We start from the raw sequence: 17969 nt of genomic DNA, 5'->3' as shown, positions 1-17969 counted from the left end.
GTCTGAGGAAGACATGAATGACTCACTGCTCACTATCACAGCTACAAAGATGCATGAGAATGATAGCAGGGGATTAAAACAATAAAGTGAACTTTATGATAGCTGTCATCTGCTTTAGCCGTCTTCCCTACTCACTATAAACGTGGACATTGAAAAATCATTTTCACCTGTTTCACATGTTTACTTTATAGTCTAAGTTGTTTAGATGTTGTCTAAAAGTATTTTTGGCAAGTTATGAAATTAAAAAGAAAAAAGATACAATGAAAATGAGCCTGATTATATACAATGCAGCCGTGGTGACATACACCGCTGCAGAGGGTTTCAAAGAGAACGCACATTCTTTATGTGCTCCCTCGGGCTCATTGAGAGTCTGTAGTTGCTGCATCAATAAATATGACATGAAGCATTTGTTGTGTGTGCCCTGAAGTCCACTAGCTGCATTTCCTTTGCTGTTTCTATGCCATGTGTTTACATTTCTGCATCCAGCCTTTTCCTTCCAGAACATGCCATCATGAGTCTGAGAGCAGATTTGCATGCATGAATGTGAACACGAGTCTCAGTCACATCACTGCTAACCGATGACTGAACGTAACGTAGATGCATCACTGCAGCTGTCACGTTTTAAACAGGGAAACGTCATTCAGCACAGGATGATGTGTGTCTGGTCATTATCTTGTTGCAAGTGTTTTGTTGTAACTACAGTGGGGGAAATAATTTACTCTTTACCGAAACACCCTAAATCCTTGGTATTTGAAGCTTCAACTCAGTCCACAGATTTTCTAGGATGGAGGTCTGGAGCCACTCCAAGAGTTTAATGTGCTTCTTCTTTAGTCACTTCTTTGTTGCCTTTGTTACATGCTTTGGGTCACTGTGATGCTGGAAGACTAGTCCACAACCCGTCTTCAGTGTTCTGGATGAGAGAAGGAGGTTCTCATCCAAGATGTTGTGTTACATGGCTGCTCAATGCAGTGAAGGCGTCCTGTACCCACAGGAGAAAACAGCCTCCTGCTTTACTGTGGAGAGATGTCCTTTAGGTCATTCTCAGCATTTTTTTTGTTTCCTGTTCTCATGCTGTCCTACCATGGAAGCACAGCATGAGTAGAGGTCTCTTTTTTTCCTCTTGTACTTTCCCATTGTAGTGTACATTTCAGTGTTTTTCTGTAACTCTACTGATCTCTGACTTGTATCCCCATGTGATGTCTGTGTTGTGTGTGTAAGGTCGGGGGGGGGGGGGGGGGGGGGCAACCTGCAACCTGCATGTGGCGAATAAAGTTTTGATTGATTGATTGATTGATTGATTGATTGATTGATTGATTGATTCTCTTCTTCCAAGCACAGCGGGTCAAGTCGATACTAAAGAGCTCGATTTTGGTTTCATCTGAACGCAGCACCGGCTCCCAAGCCTTCTCTGAATCATTCATAAAACAGGTGTACATTCGTGTCTTCTTGAGCACAAAGACCAGCAATATTTCAGTCCATTACAATGTAGTTAGTTAACAAAGGTTTTCTTGGTGACTCTGATCCAAACTGCCTTCACATCGTTAACAAGTTTTGGGCTGATCGTCCATCTCTCTCATGTTCATCCTCACCCCCATGAAGCAAGATCTTCAGACCAAGAGCAAGTGATGGTCATTTGATATTTCTTCCATGGCCAAATAATTGATAGCTCTTTGGTTTTGCACATTGTAGTGGAGAGGTTGGAATGGAAGAAACTGATTCTGTGTACGGAGATTAGGATTATCTGTAAATGACTGGATGACTGATTTTAATGGGCATACAACCAATGTGTGGCATCCAGAGTTCTAGCAAATTCTGCAAATCAATTCATAACTTTTTCTGTAATGTTTTTTCTCTGGATTTTTGGTTTATATTCTGTCTGCATCCATTAAAATGAAAGCACCATCACAAGCGAACAAACTTAAAAATTCAGCAGGGGATTAAATTTCCCCCACTGTAAATACTTGCAACAAAACACATTACAGAAAATACTTCAGTGTTTTAATGATCAAAGAGATCATATTTTACTTGCTCTATCCACACAAATGGACTGAAATGTTTTTCTAATCTCAGAATATAAAAAATTAATCTGTCTGGTAATGATACAAAATGATAAAGAGGCACTGCATATGAAAATGTTGCAGGGTGTTAATAATTTGCCGTATCGCAGCCAGTGACGTTAAAGCATGGTGTTCTGCAAAGAGTAATTTAGAATATAAATGACTTTCTAAGTGTGCTCGCGGAGCTCACATTGCGAGCACAGACACAGATATTAGAATTATCTCAAAGTGCAAAGAGCTTGCTTGTGGCGCTGCTAACTAAATATCTACACCCAGTAAAAGGATTTCTCTTGACTTTGGGGTGGATCTGGTTTTATTATCCCGTAGTTCTGTTTCTGCTAGTGTAATTGCTTCAGCTCAATCAGAATAGGTGAGACAACTGTGTGAACTCATGGATTACACTGACTTTAGCTTTGGAACGTAGGTGAGTCTGGGTTGCTATGATCTCATATCAAACACCTAAATGTTGCTGCTGTAGAGACAAAGCACAGCACTGCAATTGACCCTCTTTCTGTTACCTAACTGGACACTGGAGTCTGTTTTCATCTGATGACTGTGACATATATTGCCAAAATATATTGCCATACCTGGCTCAGCGCATTAATCAACACTCACATTCTCCTCACTGCTTTGTGGAAAAAGAAAGAGTGCTTGCTGGCATGAATCTTTTTATCTAACAATTTTGTAACCTGTAATAGTCTGTAATAGAAGTCTCACATGGAAACTATAAGCCATCAAATAGAATCTGTCAGTGTTATCTATGAGTTCAACATGAAATCAGCAAATCAAAGAAGAAAGAAAACAATTTTTTAAACATCAGACCCACTGAGACACTAAAGCCGCGCAGTCCTCGCCCAAATATCCTGTCTATGACATATTCATTTTTTTAAAGTTTCCCGTGAGTTTTCTTCGTCATGAGTTTAATCGGACAATCATTTACCTCGGTGTACTCTGATCTCAGCGTTAAACCCTCAGAAAGGTGATGGGAACAGTGTCATCTTGTTAATGTTGCTCTGGGAAACATTACATCGGGTGTGATTTGGCGCTATATAAATAAAATTGAATTGAATTGAATTGAACATTACTGTCAAACAAACACACCCACTTACAGCAATGATTAGGCCCCACCCTAAAACCTGCAAAGGATTGCTACCACCCACAAGTGGTTTTATTGTTAAGAAGATAAGATAAGATAAGACTTTATTGATCCCACAACGGGGAAATTTTTGCGTCACCTCAGCTCAGGTACAGATATCAGAAGGAAATACAAAATGATTGGTGAGTTCATGCACCCACTCATATTCACATTTGCCAGATTTATTTTATGCTCGTACTCACTGCTGAACCTCCCATTTACATTTATATTTATACATTTATTTCCTGATGTTCTTTTGTAGATTTCCTTGTGTATGACTTTAGAATATCCTTTACTTTAATTCATACTTTGTCTCTTAAAAGTTTCATGTGTGCTTTGGGATTTTTGGACCTTGCCTCTTACCTTTTCCCTTGTATATTTTGCTTAAGGCATGAGACCCCAAGCCTAGACTCAGTGTTTTCCATCTTTTTATCTGCCTCTGGTGTTATGTATTTGGACGCTTTCATCTCTGAACCATCACACCACCTCTCCACCAAGTTTCAAGATTTTTAGTTTATTAGTTTTCCGGCATTCTTGCTGACATACAGCAAGAATACAGCAGGACATACAGCTCTGCATGGCCACATTTCTCTCACATCTCTTTCTCCTTGCTGGGAAGTATATCCCCAATCATGCACCATCCTTAATCATACAACATTTTATCACTATTGCTGATATATACTCTCTGTCAACTTATCACAGCTTTTACTGGACTTTACGATTATTTAGAGTAAGTTAGGTTCCTGGAAGTCAACCTTTTTAATTTTTATGCTTTTTGCATTAAATCATCATATTTGAACACGAGCCATGAATGCAATTAAAGATTATCTATGTAAATAAAATCCATTCACTTAATTTTTTCCATTTATCCAATTCAGTGTCACAACATCCTCACTGTCATAGGGCAAGAGCTAAGGGACATCCTGGGCAAGTCGCAGGACCAACACAGAGAGACAGACAATTAACCAATTAACATAACATGCTTGGTATGTAAGCCAGAGTGCCAGGTGTCAAACCATGCAGACAAGGGGAGACCATGCAAATTCCACAATCGCCCAGTGGATTTGACCCGAGGACCTTTTTGCAGTGAGGAGATGGAAAACGAAAACACTGGCACTGCAGCATCTTCTATCCGAGGGTAAAGCACGGTGGAGGGAGCATAATAGTGTGTCTGTTTTCCTGCATCGAGCTGGGATAGGTTGTAATCATTGATAGAGCAAGAAATTCTGAATTCTTTGAAGATGAATGTGGTGCATAAAGAAAAACAGTGACCTTAAGCACACTGGCTGTTCTACCACAGATAGAATAAGAAGAATGAGGCTCAATGAATCAGTGTTTTATTCTTTTAGAAAATTCAATCCAAATTAGACGATTGGGCAAGTATTCCCATTAGCTGATGTCCAGGAGCGAAAAGGGGGGTCACATCAGACCTTGAAAGCAAAAGTGCATAATTTTTAACTCACAGAAACTGGATAATATATGAACAAATGCAATAGTCAGTGTCATTTATTTACCTTGTTCTCCTAACTTACCTTTAGCACTAGGAAGTCCACATGGTTAAAAAATAATTAACACGGGTGCCTGGAGCTGAACTTAGTCCTGGGATGACCATAACAGTACTAGCTATAAATGTGATACTCTGAAAGGCAGACACTGCCAGTAAGACACCTTTACAACGTCCTGTCCACCTTTGGCTCCTTAACAAGTAACAACTGCTTGTTAGTACCTTGTTGTACATACAGTTTGGTTCATCTCTTGTTAGAAAATCTACTTCATTTTGAAATTTCAATGGCTTCTGGGGTGGACAGCAGTGGACTCGACAATCTTGCGTTTGATGTGAGTACAATAACGTGTTTTTGTAAAAGATACCATTGTTTGCTTCTTTGAGCATTCTTTCTAAATAAGGTCAGCATCAATAGGCACCTGGAAACGTTCAGATTGCCTTTAACTGCAATAAGAGCTGCACTTAACTCTGTTCTAAGTGATCCAGTGGGAGTAAAGGGTGAGAAAGTTTTGAAAGTTTTGCAACCTACTAGTGCTTGCTGCAGTTTAGAGCACATATACACAATATGGTATTTTCTTTTAAACATACGAGTCCAATAAAGAAATAAAATGCTTTATGATGTCTGTGCATTCCATTGCATCTACTCTCTGCCTGAACGTGCACATAAAACCTCAAATTATTCAATGATTCAGTGTTAAATAATGAATATTTGCAAGTCACAAAAAGCAGCTGAAGGCAGGTCATTACACTAGTACAGTGCTTAAAAATTTTATTGGACCACCTGTCATAAAAACGAGAATTCACACATTCTAGCATCTGTCAAAAAACTTTGTTTGAAAACTAAAATAATTTAATTTTTTCATATATTTAGCATCCTAGTTAAAAATGATCATGTGATTTACTGTTTTATTGGGGTTTTTATTTATAAAAGTGTAAATTTCAAAATTCATGGATAGCTATAATTGTATTTTACAATCAAAACTATTATTTCAGTTATAGAGCTTGCACATGCTGGTGGATTAACCGTTACAGAAACAACAATTATAATAATAAATTTCTTAAAGCACTGTTTGTCCTCAGTAAAATTTTTGTTCCCTGTTTTTATATAAACTGGAAGTGAACTAGTCCCGAGATAATGATTTTTCATCTCCTTTTATTTTGGCATACTGATTCTTTTGTATTGATTTTTTGATTGATTTTTTTTCTATGATATTACAGATGGATGAGCGAGTTAATGATCACCTCAAAGGAAAGGCGTGTAAAACGTCTGAAACAGATGGAGACAGAAATAAACCGACCTATTGTGTGACTGATGTTCCACCTTGGTACCTGTGCATTTTCTTGGCTATTCAGGTGTGTTTAATCTTTGATGTGATTAGTGTATTGGTGTCTTTTTCATCCATTTATCAGTCATGTATAATCAGATCCAAAAGTTTTTGAACAATGACAAAGCCCCCTATTTTCAGAGGGTCAAAAGTAACTGGACACCCACTTAGCAAGCAGTTTAAGGGCTGAATTTAGATTTGGATTTCCCTCTCAAATGAGATCCAAAGACATGTTTCTGCAAATAAAAAATTCTATAATTGGGATGAAAATTCAAAATAAACCAGAGAAAGCAAAAACAGTAGGAATGGTCATAACAATCTTAAAAGGAATCAATGCACAGGTCAACTCAACAACATCAAAATTCCTGAAAGACCACAGGTGACAACTAAAGTGCACGATACCAGACTTTTTTCCATGGCTAAGAAAAAGAACTTTAAGAACACTCTCAAGGAGGTAGGTTTACCTCTGTGAGACTTCTTCATGAATGCAAATGCAAAAAGGTGCAGACAGATTAGACTTAAACATCTAACAGAGACTGAACAGTTCTGGGAAACATATGAAGAACGAGACGAACAGCTCATATCACATCATCTGTGAAGTATGGTGGAACTGATGTTAAGGCACGTGCATGAGTGGCTGCCAGTGGTGTTTATTGATGATGTGACTGCTCAGAGAAACAGGAGGATGCATTGTAAAGTGTACAGGGCTGTACTCTCTGCTCAGATTCAAACAAATACTGCCAAACTGATTGGCGAGTACTTCACAGAGTAAACAAATAATGACATAAAAGGTAAAGAAATTCGATATTTTTTCTGTGGCACAGTGTCTCAGGGGAGGACATTTTTGCTTTTGATGATGTCCATGGGTTCTAGACTTCAGGCAGTCAGTAACTGCAAGTGATTTTCAAGTATTAAACACAATCCTTGTATTTCTTATTACATTAGGTTGTCCACTTACTTTTGAAAGTGTAGTGGTGGACAGAGATCCAACTGTAAACATCACAACAGCAGTTAAGGAGTCTAAAAGCAACCCCTTTTTGTTTGTGTACAAATACAGAAAATGACCCCATACCATAAGTGACACGGATGCCTTATAGGCCTTCTGCTCTCTCTGTTTCACTAATGTTGGTAACAGTGTAATCACTGCCATCGTTTTGTCATCATCATCACTGTTTGTCTCTTCTACAGCATTACCTGACAGCATTTGGTGGGATAATCTCCATCCCTCTCATCCTCTCAGAGGGCCTATGTCTGCAGCATGACAGCCTGACCCAGAGTCAGCTCATTAACAACATTTTCTTCGTCTCTGGCCTGTGCACGATTCTGCAGGTCATCTTCGGTGTCAGGTAATAGTGCTGCTGCTGGGTTATTGCTGCTTTGTATCCTTTAGGGATGGTCTGATATTGACTTAATAGTTAATACAACTCTGTCTGCACAAGATGTTGCTGCCGTGGATGAGCAAGACCATGTTCAAAAATTCAGTAAGATTCTAATATTTACATAGATACAGGGATGGGAATAACGTAATATGTGTAGTGTTGTGGATAGTTTTGTGTTGTGTGTCAGAACAATGAGGCGACTGCTGTCTCCGGGTAGAAACAGGAGTGATACACCTGCTGCTGTCAGACCTGCAGGTATCAGGCTGTGATGTTCTTCTTTATAGTGGACAGAAATATTTGGAGTAGCACAAATAATTTGTGTGGCATCTTATTGAAGAACAGCTGATTGTTCTGTAAATAGTTTGAAATGGTTATTTTAAAAAAGGTAAAAGGTAAATGGATGCAAATAACTTTGTTGTTTGCAAAACTTGTGCATATGATTTTAAAATTGACAATTTATATTTACATTTAAAGTTATGAAATATGATTCAATAAACATGTTTGTGGTTGTTACAGTAAAAAATAGAACTTTTTCTACTCTGATTTTATGTTTTTTGTCTGATTTTAGATCAATTATGTTAATACAGTCTGTCAAAATGAAAACCTGACTGTAAATTCAGACACGTGAGGTTGTGCTGAAAAGGATGATACCAAACAAGGCAAAGTAAATAGTTTTTAAAGGTAAAATGTGGAGGGAAAATCAAAAGTAGTTAAAAATGGCCAATTATACCCTGGACCCCAGAGGGTTAAACGTTTTTTTAAAGTAACGCAATAGTTACTTTTCAAGTAATCAATTACTTTTAGAATGTTGTAACTCAGTTACTTTTTTGAAGAAGTAACTACTAACTATAATTAATTACTTTTTCAAAGTAACTTGCCCAACACTGCATAGATACTTTGTTTCTTTTACTAAATTCCAATCACATTTTTATGACAGGAATTAATAAAAAAAAAATGTACTTATGACACAAATACATGTTAAGTTTGAAAGGTAGCTGAATTAGAAAGATTATTAAATAACAACAAAAAGAAAAAAACAGGCATCAATTGGTGCTTGTAGTAAATCTTAGCATCTTAGTAAATGTTAGCTTGCTATTATGATAAATATTATTAATTTTGTCTTTCTGGACATGCAACCATGTCAGCACTATAGGGCACAAAGCTATGGGCTGTTAGCAAGACGTACAGTGACTTTTTTGTGCAAAGTATTGCATAATTTAGGCTAAAAAAACAAACAAGCTTACTAAAAAGAAAATTGAATCTGCTAGCTTGTGCTTAACGACCTACTGTCTTCTTTTGTTAGCGTACCATGTGCTAACTATGGGTCTAACTGATTGTCTGTTTATCTGAAAGTTATTACTGTTTATGTCACACTTCTAGGCTTCCCATCCTACAGGGAGGTACATTTGCCTTGGTGACCCCAGCCATGGCCTTGTTGTCCATGCCAGACTGGGAATGCCCAGCTTGGACCAAGAATGCCAGCCTGGTCAATACCTCCTCACCTGTCTTCATAGAAGTGTGGCAGACCCGCATGAGAACAGTGAGCCAACGCAAATTCTGCGCATCCAAATCTTTGCTTAAAAGCACGCTAACAAAAACATAACAGCACTTCTGCAGAGCTCATGATTTATTCAGTGAACACATGTGGTTTGCACTCCAGGAAGTAACGAGTTGTACTCATTGTTTAAGTCTAGCACTCAGCCAAAGAAAACACGGTGACATTGATACTGATGTTCTTGAACACTATGTTCCCGTCCACAGCTGCAGGGCTCTATTATGGTGGCCTCTCTCCTCCAGGTCTTGGTTGGTTTCTCTGGCCTCATCGGCTTCCTCATGCGCTTCATTGGCCCCTTAACCATTGCTCCAACCGTGTCACTCATAGGCCTGTCGCTGTACGACTCAGCTGGAGTGAAGGCAGGCAGCCACTGGGGCATTTCTGCTATGTATGTAACCACTCTGAAGCATCAGTATGGGGTTGAAGATTTTCATCCCACAAGGTCACAGTCTAGACTTACATCAGGATGTAAATTCTGCCTTGTCGTGGTTTAGCATACAGCCAAAAGCTAGTGATTTAAACATGGTGTCTACAGCGGTATCACCAGTATCTTCCCATATGGAAAAGAAATAGAAAAAACTTATAAAAGACTTGCAGCAGATGTGGCCTACTTCATATAGTGAATCATATAAGGCTTATATGATTTACTCATGAAAGTGGCCACTTTCATATATTGTTTTAGTAAGTTTTCAAAACATACAAGTTTCATTTATATAATTTTTCAAGGGATCTTATATCTGTTTTCACTCTTGTATGCTTTTCATACAAGTTTCACACAAGACAGAAACTTTATAAGATTTATATATATCTTTTCCATATGGGTTTCCAATGACACAATAAATATAAAGTCATAATTTTGAGTAAAATGCACTGAAATATTTTTAAAAAAATCAAAGATTTATTTAATAAAATGCAAAAATCTTTAAGGAAAATGTGTTTGGTATCAAACAATCAAATAATTTAATTCAACTATATTCCATAAAATGTAACAACTTGTACTTGTGCAACTTGTAACAAAATGACATGGGAATTTTACATGCAATTAAATTAGTTAAATTCAGCAGTTTGTGTTGATGTTTTTTGAGTTTTTGTTTGCATTCATCACCTTTTGCTTATTCTTTTCTATGCACAGGACCACAGTGCTGATCATCCTTTTCTCTCAATACCTCCGCCGCATACCAATCCCTGTTCCTGCATACAACAAGATCAAGAAACTGCACGTCTCAAAGTTCTTTCTCTTTCAGATAATGCCAGTATGTTCTCTTAAAATTCGACTTCATATTTGATGTAGCAAAAACATACTGGCTCTAATACTAACTTTAGATGTTGATTAGATTCTCCTGGGCATTGCAGTCTCATGGTTAGTCTGCTACCTCCTCACCATCTATGATGTTCTGCCATCTGATCCAGATGAATACGGCTACCTGGCTCGCACAGATGTGAAGGGAAATGTCGTGAGTGAGGCTTCTTGGTTCACATTTACTTATCCTGGTGAGTCCACAGGGAATTAAAACAATGCCAAAAGACGTATTCAGCAGTGACAAGCCTAACTGTTGACCTACCTATTCAGGTAAATGGGGGTTGCCAACTGCTAGCCTGGCAGGTGTGGTTGGCATTATTGCTGGAATAATATGCTCCATGGCAGAGTCTGTGGGTGACTACCATGCATGTGCCAGGCTGTCAGGAGCACCGCCTCCCCCCAAGCACGCCATCAATCGTGGCATCGGTGTCGAGGGAGTCGGGTCACTGTTGGCAGGGGCGTTTGGCACGGGCAATGGCACTACTTCGTTTAGCGAGAATGTGGCAGCCCTCGGCATCACCAGAGTAAGATACTGTGAATATGAATTGCATAAAATGTTCCACTCCGGAGCTTAATTATCTTTCAACACAAGGATCAAGACTGCAAACCTAATTTATGAGTGAGGCTGTGGGTCCTGATTACCCGGGCAAAACATATGAACCGCATGATGTTTCATTTGGCAACAGGTGGGCAGTCGAACAGTGATTCTTCTGAGTGGATTCGTCATGATTTTGATGGGGATCCTGGGAAAAATTGGAGCAATCTTCACAACCATCCCTACACCTGTGATTGGAGGGATGTTCATGATCATGTTTGGAGTCATAGGAGCTGCTGGAATTTCTAATCTGCAGGTAAACAACCGTGCTAAATCCTTTTTTTTTTTAATCATTTACATTTTTGCTACTATCTGTGTTTTGCTGACACATCTTACATGGCAGTCCACAGATATGAATTCTTCTCGGAATATCTTTATATTTGGTTTCTCCATGTTTTCTGCACTTGTTATTCCAAATTGGATCATGAAGAATCACACTTTTCTTGACACAGGTAAAATCACCATTGAAAATATCACTATAAATAGTTTTTAATGTTAAATAAAAAGCAAATCATCCAAAATCTTTTGTGATACTTTTTTGTCTCAGGTGTCAAGGAGGTGGATCAAGTGTTGCAAATATTGTTGACTACTCATATGTTTGTAGGAGGCTTCCTTGGCTTCTTCTTAGATAACACAATTCCTGGTAAGCTGTAATGGATGGCTTCTCTTGAATAATACAGACTTTTTATAACAAATGGCACAGATGTATTTAAGATACATATTTATACCAGCATATCATTGAAGTATACTAGTCGTATGGCCCTGCTTTTGTGCATGTTGCCTCCTCAGCATGCGTGTATGCGTGTATGGTCTCACTTGTAAAACAGAGGTATCTCAATGGGACTTCTTGGTAAATGCAGGTAATAAATACAGTTAAAGCTGCAATCAGTGCGTCTCAGTGCATGCTCAGGGGTGCTGCTGTCGAGCCATGCTACAGCTCAGGCGTGCTTTAGATGAGGAGTTTCATGTGGTTATGTGGATGTTTTAAGCCTGGGATGCTAATTGGTTGTTGCTTAAATTGGCTACTGAACCCACACCCCCACCCACCCACCACGCCCACTAGGTGGTGATGGAGAATAACCACTAATTATAAGACACACTGCTGTATATCATGCATGGAACCACCAATAAAAGTTTCATGTACGTGGGATGATGATTATCACCTACTGTTGATTTCCTGTTGCCATAAGTGTGACCTCAAGAGTCTCCAGACTCTGACTCTTATCAAGCATGTGAAGTCTGGGGCTGACCGGACAATGTGTACTTGAGATATACAGCAATTTCCTGTTTCATTGCCAAAAATCAGAATTCAACATGGCACCAATGTCACATCCTTTGATGAAAACTCAGTTTTCAAATTGTAGTACCACTAACTGCTTAACCTTATAGCCTAATGCCATTTGTATCATATTTGCTACATGAGTTTCTGAGACCTCTATCTCATAATTGCCATAATTTCAAAATGTTATGGACAAAACTCATGGCATTTCTTGTTGCCACAAGGGGGCACTATGACTACCATTAAATATTTCTATAAAAATATCTTCGTTTATATGGAAATATCAGAAAGAAGTCTGGGTCAGATTGAATAATCTATAAGTGAATGGCAGCAAATTAAAATTCCATGGCAAGTGTTCGAAATTCACCACAGTGCCACAGATACCGCCTTCAACAAAGACTCAAAAAGTTTGCAATATAACATTTCGCAGCTCTGTTGTTTAGACAAACCAAATATGAAATTGATACAATTACAACCCTAGGAGGAGTTTGAAAAAGTACAACGACTGAATAATACAAAAATCACCAAAATCAATTAAAAATGACAGACTTCCTGTGTGGTGTTAATTCAAAATGGTAGAATTACTAATAAATAAAGCTAACCAAGAAATGCAAAAGACCGCAGTCCCTTTAAAAGGGAGTCAATCCTCATAGGCACTCATGTTAAATGGCCAACCTCACAGAAGAAATTAACAAATTTACCGACAGCTAATAGTATATACATTGGAGTGTGGCTCCCTGGTGTTCTCCCAGCCTGAGGAGGTCACAAATAATCTGCCCCCAGTGCTGGTCTGAAGCCTGGATAAATGGGGAGGTTGTATTAAGAAGGGCATAAAATCTGTACCAACTCAAACATGCAGATCAATATGTTGTGGCTTTGGGAAATAATGGAGTCAAACGTATCTTCTTCAAACACACTATATGCAGTATGTCACCCCGGCTTAAAGTCATGCACATCTAGGAGCAGTTAGCTGACATATCAACAGTGACTAATCTTGTTTTACACTGTATATGTGTACATATAAAGAAAGGTGCGGCATATTCAACTAACAGCCTTCTTCATACCATTCAGGGACTAAACGTGAACGTGGCCTCTTAGCCTGGGAAAACGTGTATCTTCAAGACTCTAGCAGCAGTTTGGAAACTGATGAGGTGTATGATCTTCCGTTTGGCATAACTTCTCACCTCCAATCTCAATCTTGGGCTCGTTACATCCCTTTCTGCCCACACAAGGGTCACAGATCTCAGTCGGAGGACAACCATGTGTCACAGAGCCCGGAGAGTGAGTACAGCACACGGATCTGAACGACCTTAAGTTTGCTTCTTAGTTTGAATCAAACTGCTCGTTTCTTACCAAGACGTGTCGCAGAAAAGACTCTGGTGTTTAGACCGTGCATCACTGACTGATGGATATCTTTTAAATTGAACCATGTACTGGTTAGCTGTAAATATCAGGTATATATGCATTTAAGGTAACGCTCTCTCTTTGCTTGATCTTGATTGCAAATAGAGATCTGTCCATCTTAAAAAAACAAAAACAAGAACAAGACAGTGGGATTATCTCTGTCAAACCTGCAGTCGCTTTACTTTTGATGTGCAAAGTAGATTTTGACAGTTTGAGCCTGTCTGCACCGAAAAGGAATAAAAATATCTAAGACTCGGATTCTGTCAACACCAATTAAAGGAGGACTTCAGAGCGATCAGAGTGTTACTGTGTGCCACCATTACTCCCAGATCTTCCAATAACTTGGTGCTGGTCACACAAACAGAAAACTGGAATAATGTGCTTTTCTTTCTTCTCTTTCGAAGGAAATTAAATTTAGCCCGTGGATAAATTTATTATCACACAGCACCATCTCCCCATTGATTCAGGCAGCTGCTTAAAAACCCACAGCAGCAGCCCCCTGAGCTGTTATTGTGTTTCCTTTAGCGAAAACAAACACAGATAACACATCTTCTCAATCTCCCTGCCTTCCATGCTGTCATATCTTTTTCCCTCTGTATTCATTTCCTTTGTCTAAGCAACTTTGACAGACAGGTGGGATATGGTGCAATGCTGCGACCTGTGGAGCCATCAGTGTTCCCCGGGGCCTATTTTGACCACAAGTCATTGGTTGGTTGCACACCCTAAGGTTATTTCAGGATGGCGTGCTAGAACGAGGCACTGAGCGTAATTTGCACTTTAGAAATCTCACATTTTCTTTGATTGGATGTACCTCGGTGGGAACATATTGCAGAATATTAAATTTTGCACAGTGTTCTGGAAAGTGGCGTTCCTCCTCACTAAGTCAAAGTTTTGTGTCAAATTGTAGCATGGATCTGCATATCAGTGGCATAAAAGATTATAACTTAGCAATTCCCACTCACTGACGGGACTTCAACCCTGAGGAATCGCCTTTATTTTCTTTTTCAATCATCAGCGTCCCGTGACATGCCCTGCTTTATGAGATCTATTGTAAGCTCTTGAAAGATCAGATTTCAAGTGCCAAGTTTATTTTTTTTCTGACACAACTATCACTGCAAATGGAGTTTCAGTGGAGCAGCGTGAGGCTCAAAGAGAATCCATGAGAAATAGAAAATGACTGTGCATTTATCGCTGGTAGATAGAGCCACACTGCGGGCAAAACACGATGCTGGTTCATTCATTCATTGAAACGTGGTAAATAATAAGCATCCAGTGAAGGTATGTGAAGTATATGTAAGCTGACCTCATTTATGGGCTGTAATTCATGGTAACTGCTATTTTTCTGTTTATAAGATTCAAGCCCAACATAATTATACATAATTATGTGTGTAAATGAAACATAATTATGCCCTGAAGGTCATCATCAGAGAGTATTAAATGCTCTGAATTGTCAAGAAAATAAGAGCAAAGACATTCATAAAATGTTGTGTTTCCATAACTGTTTTGTATTTATTTGTTTCATTTAAACTTAACATTTTTACATGTTTATGCGCACATTGGGAACAGTTTTACTCACTAAGAGGAAACACTCTCACCTGACAAAGTGTGATTTATTCCTATAATAAAGATCAGGTTAAGCCTTCGACTCTTGTCGTACGCTTTGGGAAACAGCCTGCTCATTTCCTGAGCTGGGTGTCGAGCATATCTTGTACATCAGCGCTCAGAAATACTGATTGTCTTCACACTGAAGAACGGTGAGGAAGGAGCCTCGTCTAAGGTCGAGTGAAGCAAATCTGTTTGTGACATGTAGTATTTTATTTCATACAGAAACTACATGTGTTGTTGTAGCAAAAGCTAACAGGGTTACTTGTAAGGCAGCCAGTTATACTGCTGTGTACTGTCAGGATTATGCCTGGAATAATGGGACTATAAATTTGATGTGTTCCCTCGTGCTCACTGGTGGAAGAAATTATGACACTGGTTTACCTTCAAATAAACTCTGATAGCTTTTAAATAATAAAATTTTAAACAACAAAGTTAAAATTGTATGTTCCTTCCTTTCACAGACACATTGATCATATTAATCTTCATAAACTAAAGTCTCAGAATTACAACCCCAATGCCACAAAACAAGTCGGGATGCTGTGTAAAGTGTCAATTTAAAACAAACAAACAAACTGAATGTGATTGTTTTCAGATCACACACAAACACATTTAATTCAGAGTAAAGCAGTAGAATAGAATAGAATAGAATAGAATAGAATAGAATAGAATAGAATAGAATACCTTTTAGTGTCACTATATACATGTATAATGAGATTCAGAGCAGCTCCTATCCAGTGCAGACATGTGGAAAAAGAAAAGGGGGGGATGAGGTGCATAGTTCTGAGGCATTATGAACAGTCTCAATTAAAATATCAAATATACAAATATTGGAAAAAATGAAAAATACAAATAAATAGGGTTTACAGTACACAGTTTTTGTTATGTTTATTTATAAGATTGTAAGTTCGAAGTTACATAAAATCACACCAGACAAAGGACATAAGATTAAAAAATAATAACATTCAAGCACAGAAGAAAAAGAAAAACAAACAAAAAAAAAAAAACAGGAAAGAAAAGAAAAAATACACCGGTTAGCCAGTACAAATCAAAAGTTCAAAAGAAACACCAGTGTCCAAAGAAGATGATTTTCTGTGTGAGGTTAGACAGGACAACAGAGAGTTCACCACGTCCAGAAGATGTGGGGAACAAGTCCAAGAAGGAATCAGGGTCCAGCAGAAGTGCAGTTTCACACAAACACAAAATGCAGTCAAATAGGTTAAAGTTTATTTTGAACCAAAGGAGCTTGCAAAGAAAAGCGTCTGGACTTCTTTAAGTTGCTTGAAGACGTTTCACCTCTCATCCGAGAAGCTTCTTCAGTTCTAAGGTCAAATGGTGGAGAGTCCCAGATATAAACCTAGTGGGAGTGACCCCTCACAGAGGGACAAAAGGACCCCCTGATGATCCTCTAATCGCCTGAGCCAAGGTGGGAAACTGGGCGTGGGTCCCAATCAGCCAGAGTTTCGGGTGTGTTCATTGTGAAACCTGGCCCCACCTTATCATGCGAATTCCTGAGGTCAGACGGCCCAGGATGTGAGTGGGCGTTAAGGCGTCTGGGAAGGGATCTCAAAACTGGATTATAGATGGCAGAGAGTTGGTGTCGTAAACCACCGCCTCTGTTCAAAGATGGTCGCTCACAGTGGACATAGATGGCTTCTTTCACTCCTCTTTCAAACCATCTGTCCTCTCTGTCCAAAATGTGAACATTGGCATCCTCGAAAGAGTGTCCTTTATCCTTAAGATGCAGATGGACTGCTGAGTCTTATCCTGTGGAGGTGGCTCTTCTGTGTTGTGCCATGCGCTTGTGAAGTGGCTGTTTGGTCTCTCCAATGTAGAGGTCTGAGCATTCCTCGCTGCACTGTACAGCATACACCACATTGTTAAGTTTGTGTTTTGGCGTTTTGTCTTTCGGGTGAACCAGTTTCTGTCTGAGCGTGTTGCTGGGTCTGAAATACACTGGGATGTCATGCTTGGAGAAAACTCTCCTGAGTTTCTCTGATACACCGGCTACATAGGGGATGACAATGTTGTTGCGTCTGTCCTTCTTATCCTCCCTCGCTGGTGCCATAGTCAGTAGCATAAACTCAGCCACTTATAACATTGCTAAACACCTTGCTACCATCCTTGCTCCTCTCGTGGGGAACACCCCACACCACATCAAGAACTCCACCGACTTCACCGACAAGGTCCAGAAACTTACCCTCTCAAACCTCTTTTTGATATAGATAGTCGAGCCATACAATCCCAGTTAGCCCCTCTAAAAGGTTCATGTTTATTTAGTGTCTGCTTTTAAACACAAATGGCTGAAGTATATAAACTGTTTTGTTTTTGTTGTACATAAGTGCTTTACATACACCTTTATCTCTGACTGAATGTCAGGATCTCACTTATAAGGACGCTTTTCGTTCTGACAATATGTTTTCTGATCTGATTGAGACTGCAGCGTTTTCTTACTGTTGCATGGTGTGTTACCTTAATTTGAACACGAGAGGGTGCTTCAGGCTAAATTTTGGCATTGATTATTAAGTCTCGTAGTTAATTGTTCGATGACATGACAAATACGTCTCATACATCCTAATTTGGAAACCAGATCTTCCTTCCTTATATTATAAAAACTTTGTTTGGATCTGGGTGCTGAAAATAACAATAGTGAAACATTTTCACAGTTGTACAAACCTACTTCGCATTTATCATTTAACCCTTGACCCGCTGCAGTAGTTACACCCTTTTCCACATACTCTACAGTAAAATAATAAAAAATGTTTTTGGCTCATCTGCATTGGATCGTATTTATAGTTATTTCAGTAATAGGCTATTAGTGTCTGACCATGTAA

General features: G+C 38.9%; 1 protein-coding gene across 1 annotated transcript; it reads left to right on the top strand.

The window, feature by feature from the left end:
- Window positions 1-4843: 4843 nt before the first annotated feature.
- On the top strand, window positions 4844-15553 carry LOC101468039 (solute carrier family 23 member 1). The gene is made up of 12 exons (XM_004542161.4): window positions 4844-5028; window positions 5915-6049; window positions 7210-7367; window positions 8781-8940; window positions 9162-9343; window positions 10088-10208; window positions 10290-10446; window positions 10526-10779; window positions 10942-11106; window positions 11194-11302; window positions 11398-11493; window positions 13201-15553. The coding sequence occupies exons 1-12, from the start codon at window positions 4981-4983 to the stop codon at window positions 13431-13433; spliced, it is 1818 nt and encodes a 605-aa protein (XP_004542218.3). The 5' UTR covers window positions 4844-4980; the 3' UTR covers window positions 13434-15553.
- The last annotated feature ends 2416 nt before the right edge of the window (window positions 15554-17969 follow it).

This window comes from Maylandia zebra, linkage group LG15 (assembly GCF_041146795.1).
Source record: "Maylandia zebra isolate NMK-2024a linkage group LG15, Mzebra_GT3a, whole genome shotgun sequence".
Taxonomy (NCBI): Eukaryota; Metazoa; Chordata; class Actinopteri; order Cichliformes; family Cichlidae; genus Maylandia; species Maylandia zebra.
This window is presented reverse-complemented; position numbering and strand designations above follow the sequence as displayed.

What these genes read in the sequence shown, in the direction of transcription:
- LOC101468039 (XM_004542161.4), top strand. Translation starts at nt 4,981, where the DNA reads ATGGCTTCTGGGGTGGACAGCAGTGGACTCGACAATCTTGCGTTTGAT. An exon ending in GGCAGACCCGCATGAGAACA is followed by an intron (nt 8,941 to 9,161) that starts GTGAGCCAACGC and finishes TCCCGTCCACAG; the next exon opens with CTGCAGGGCTCTATTATGGT. An exon ending in TCACACTTTTCTTGACACAG is followed by an intron (nt 11,303 to 11,397) that starts GTAAAATCACCA and finishes TTTTTGTCTCAG; the next exon opens with GTGTCAAGGAGGTGGATCAA.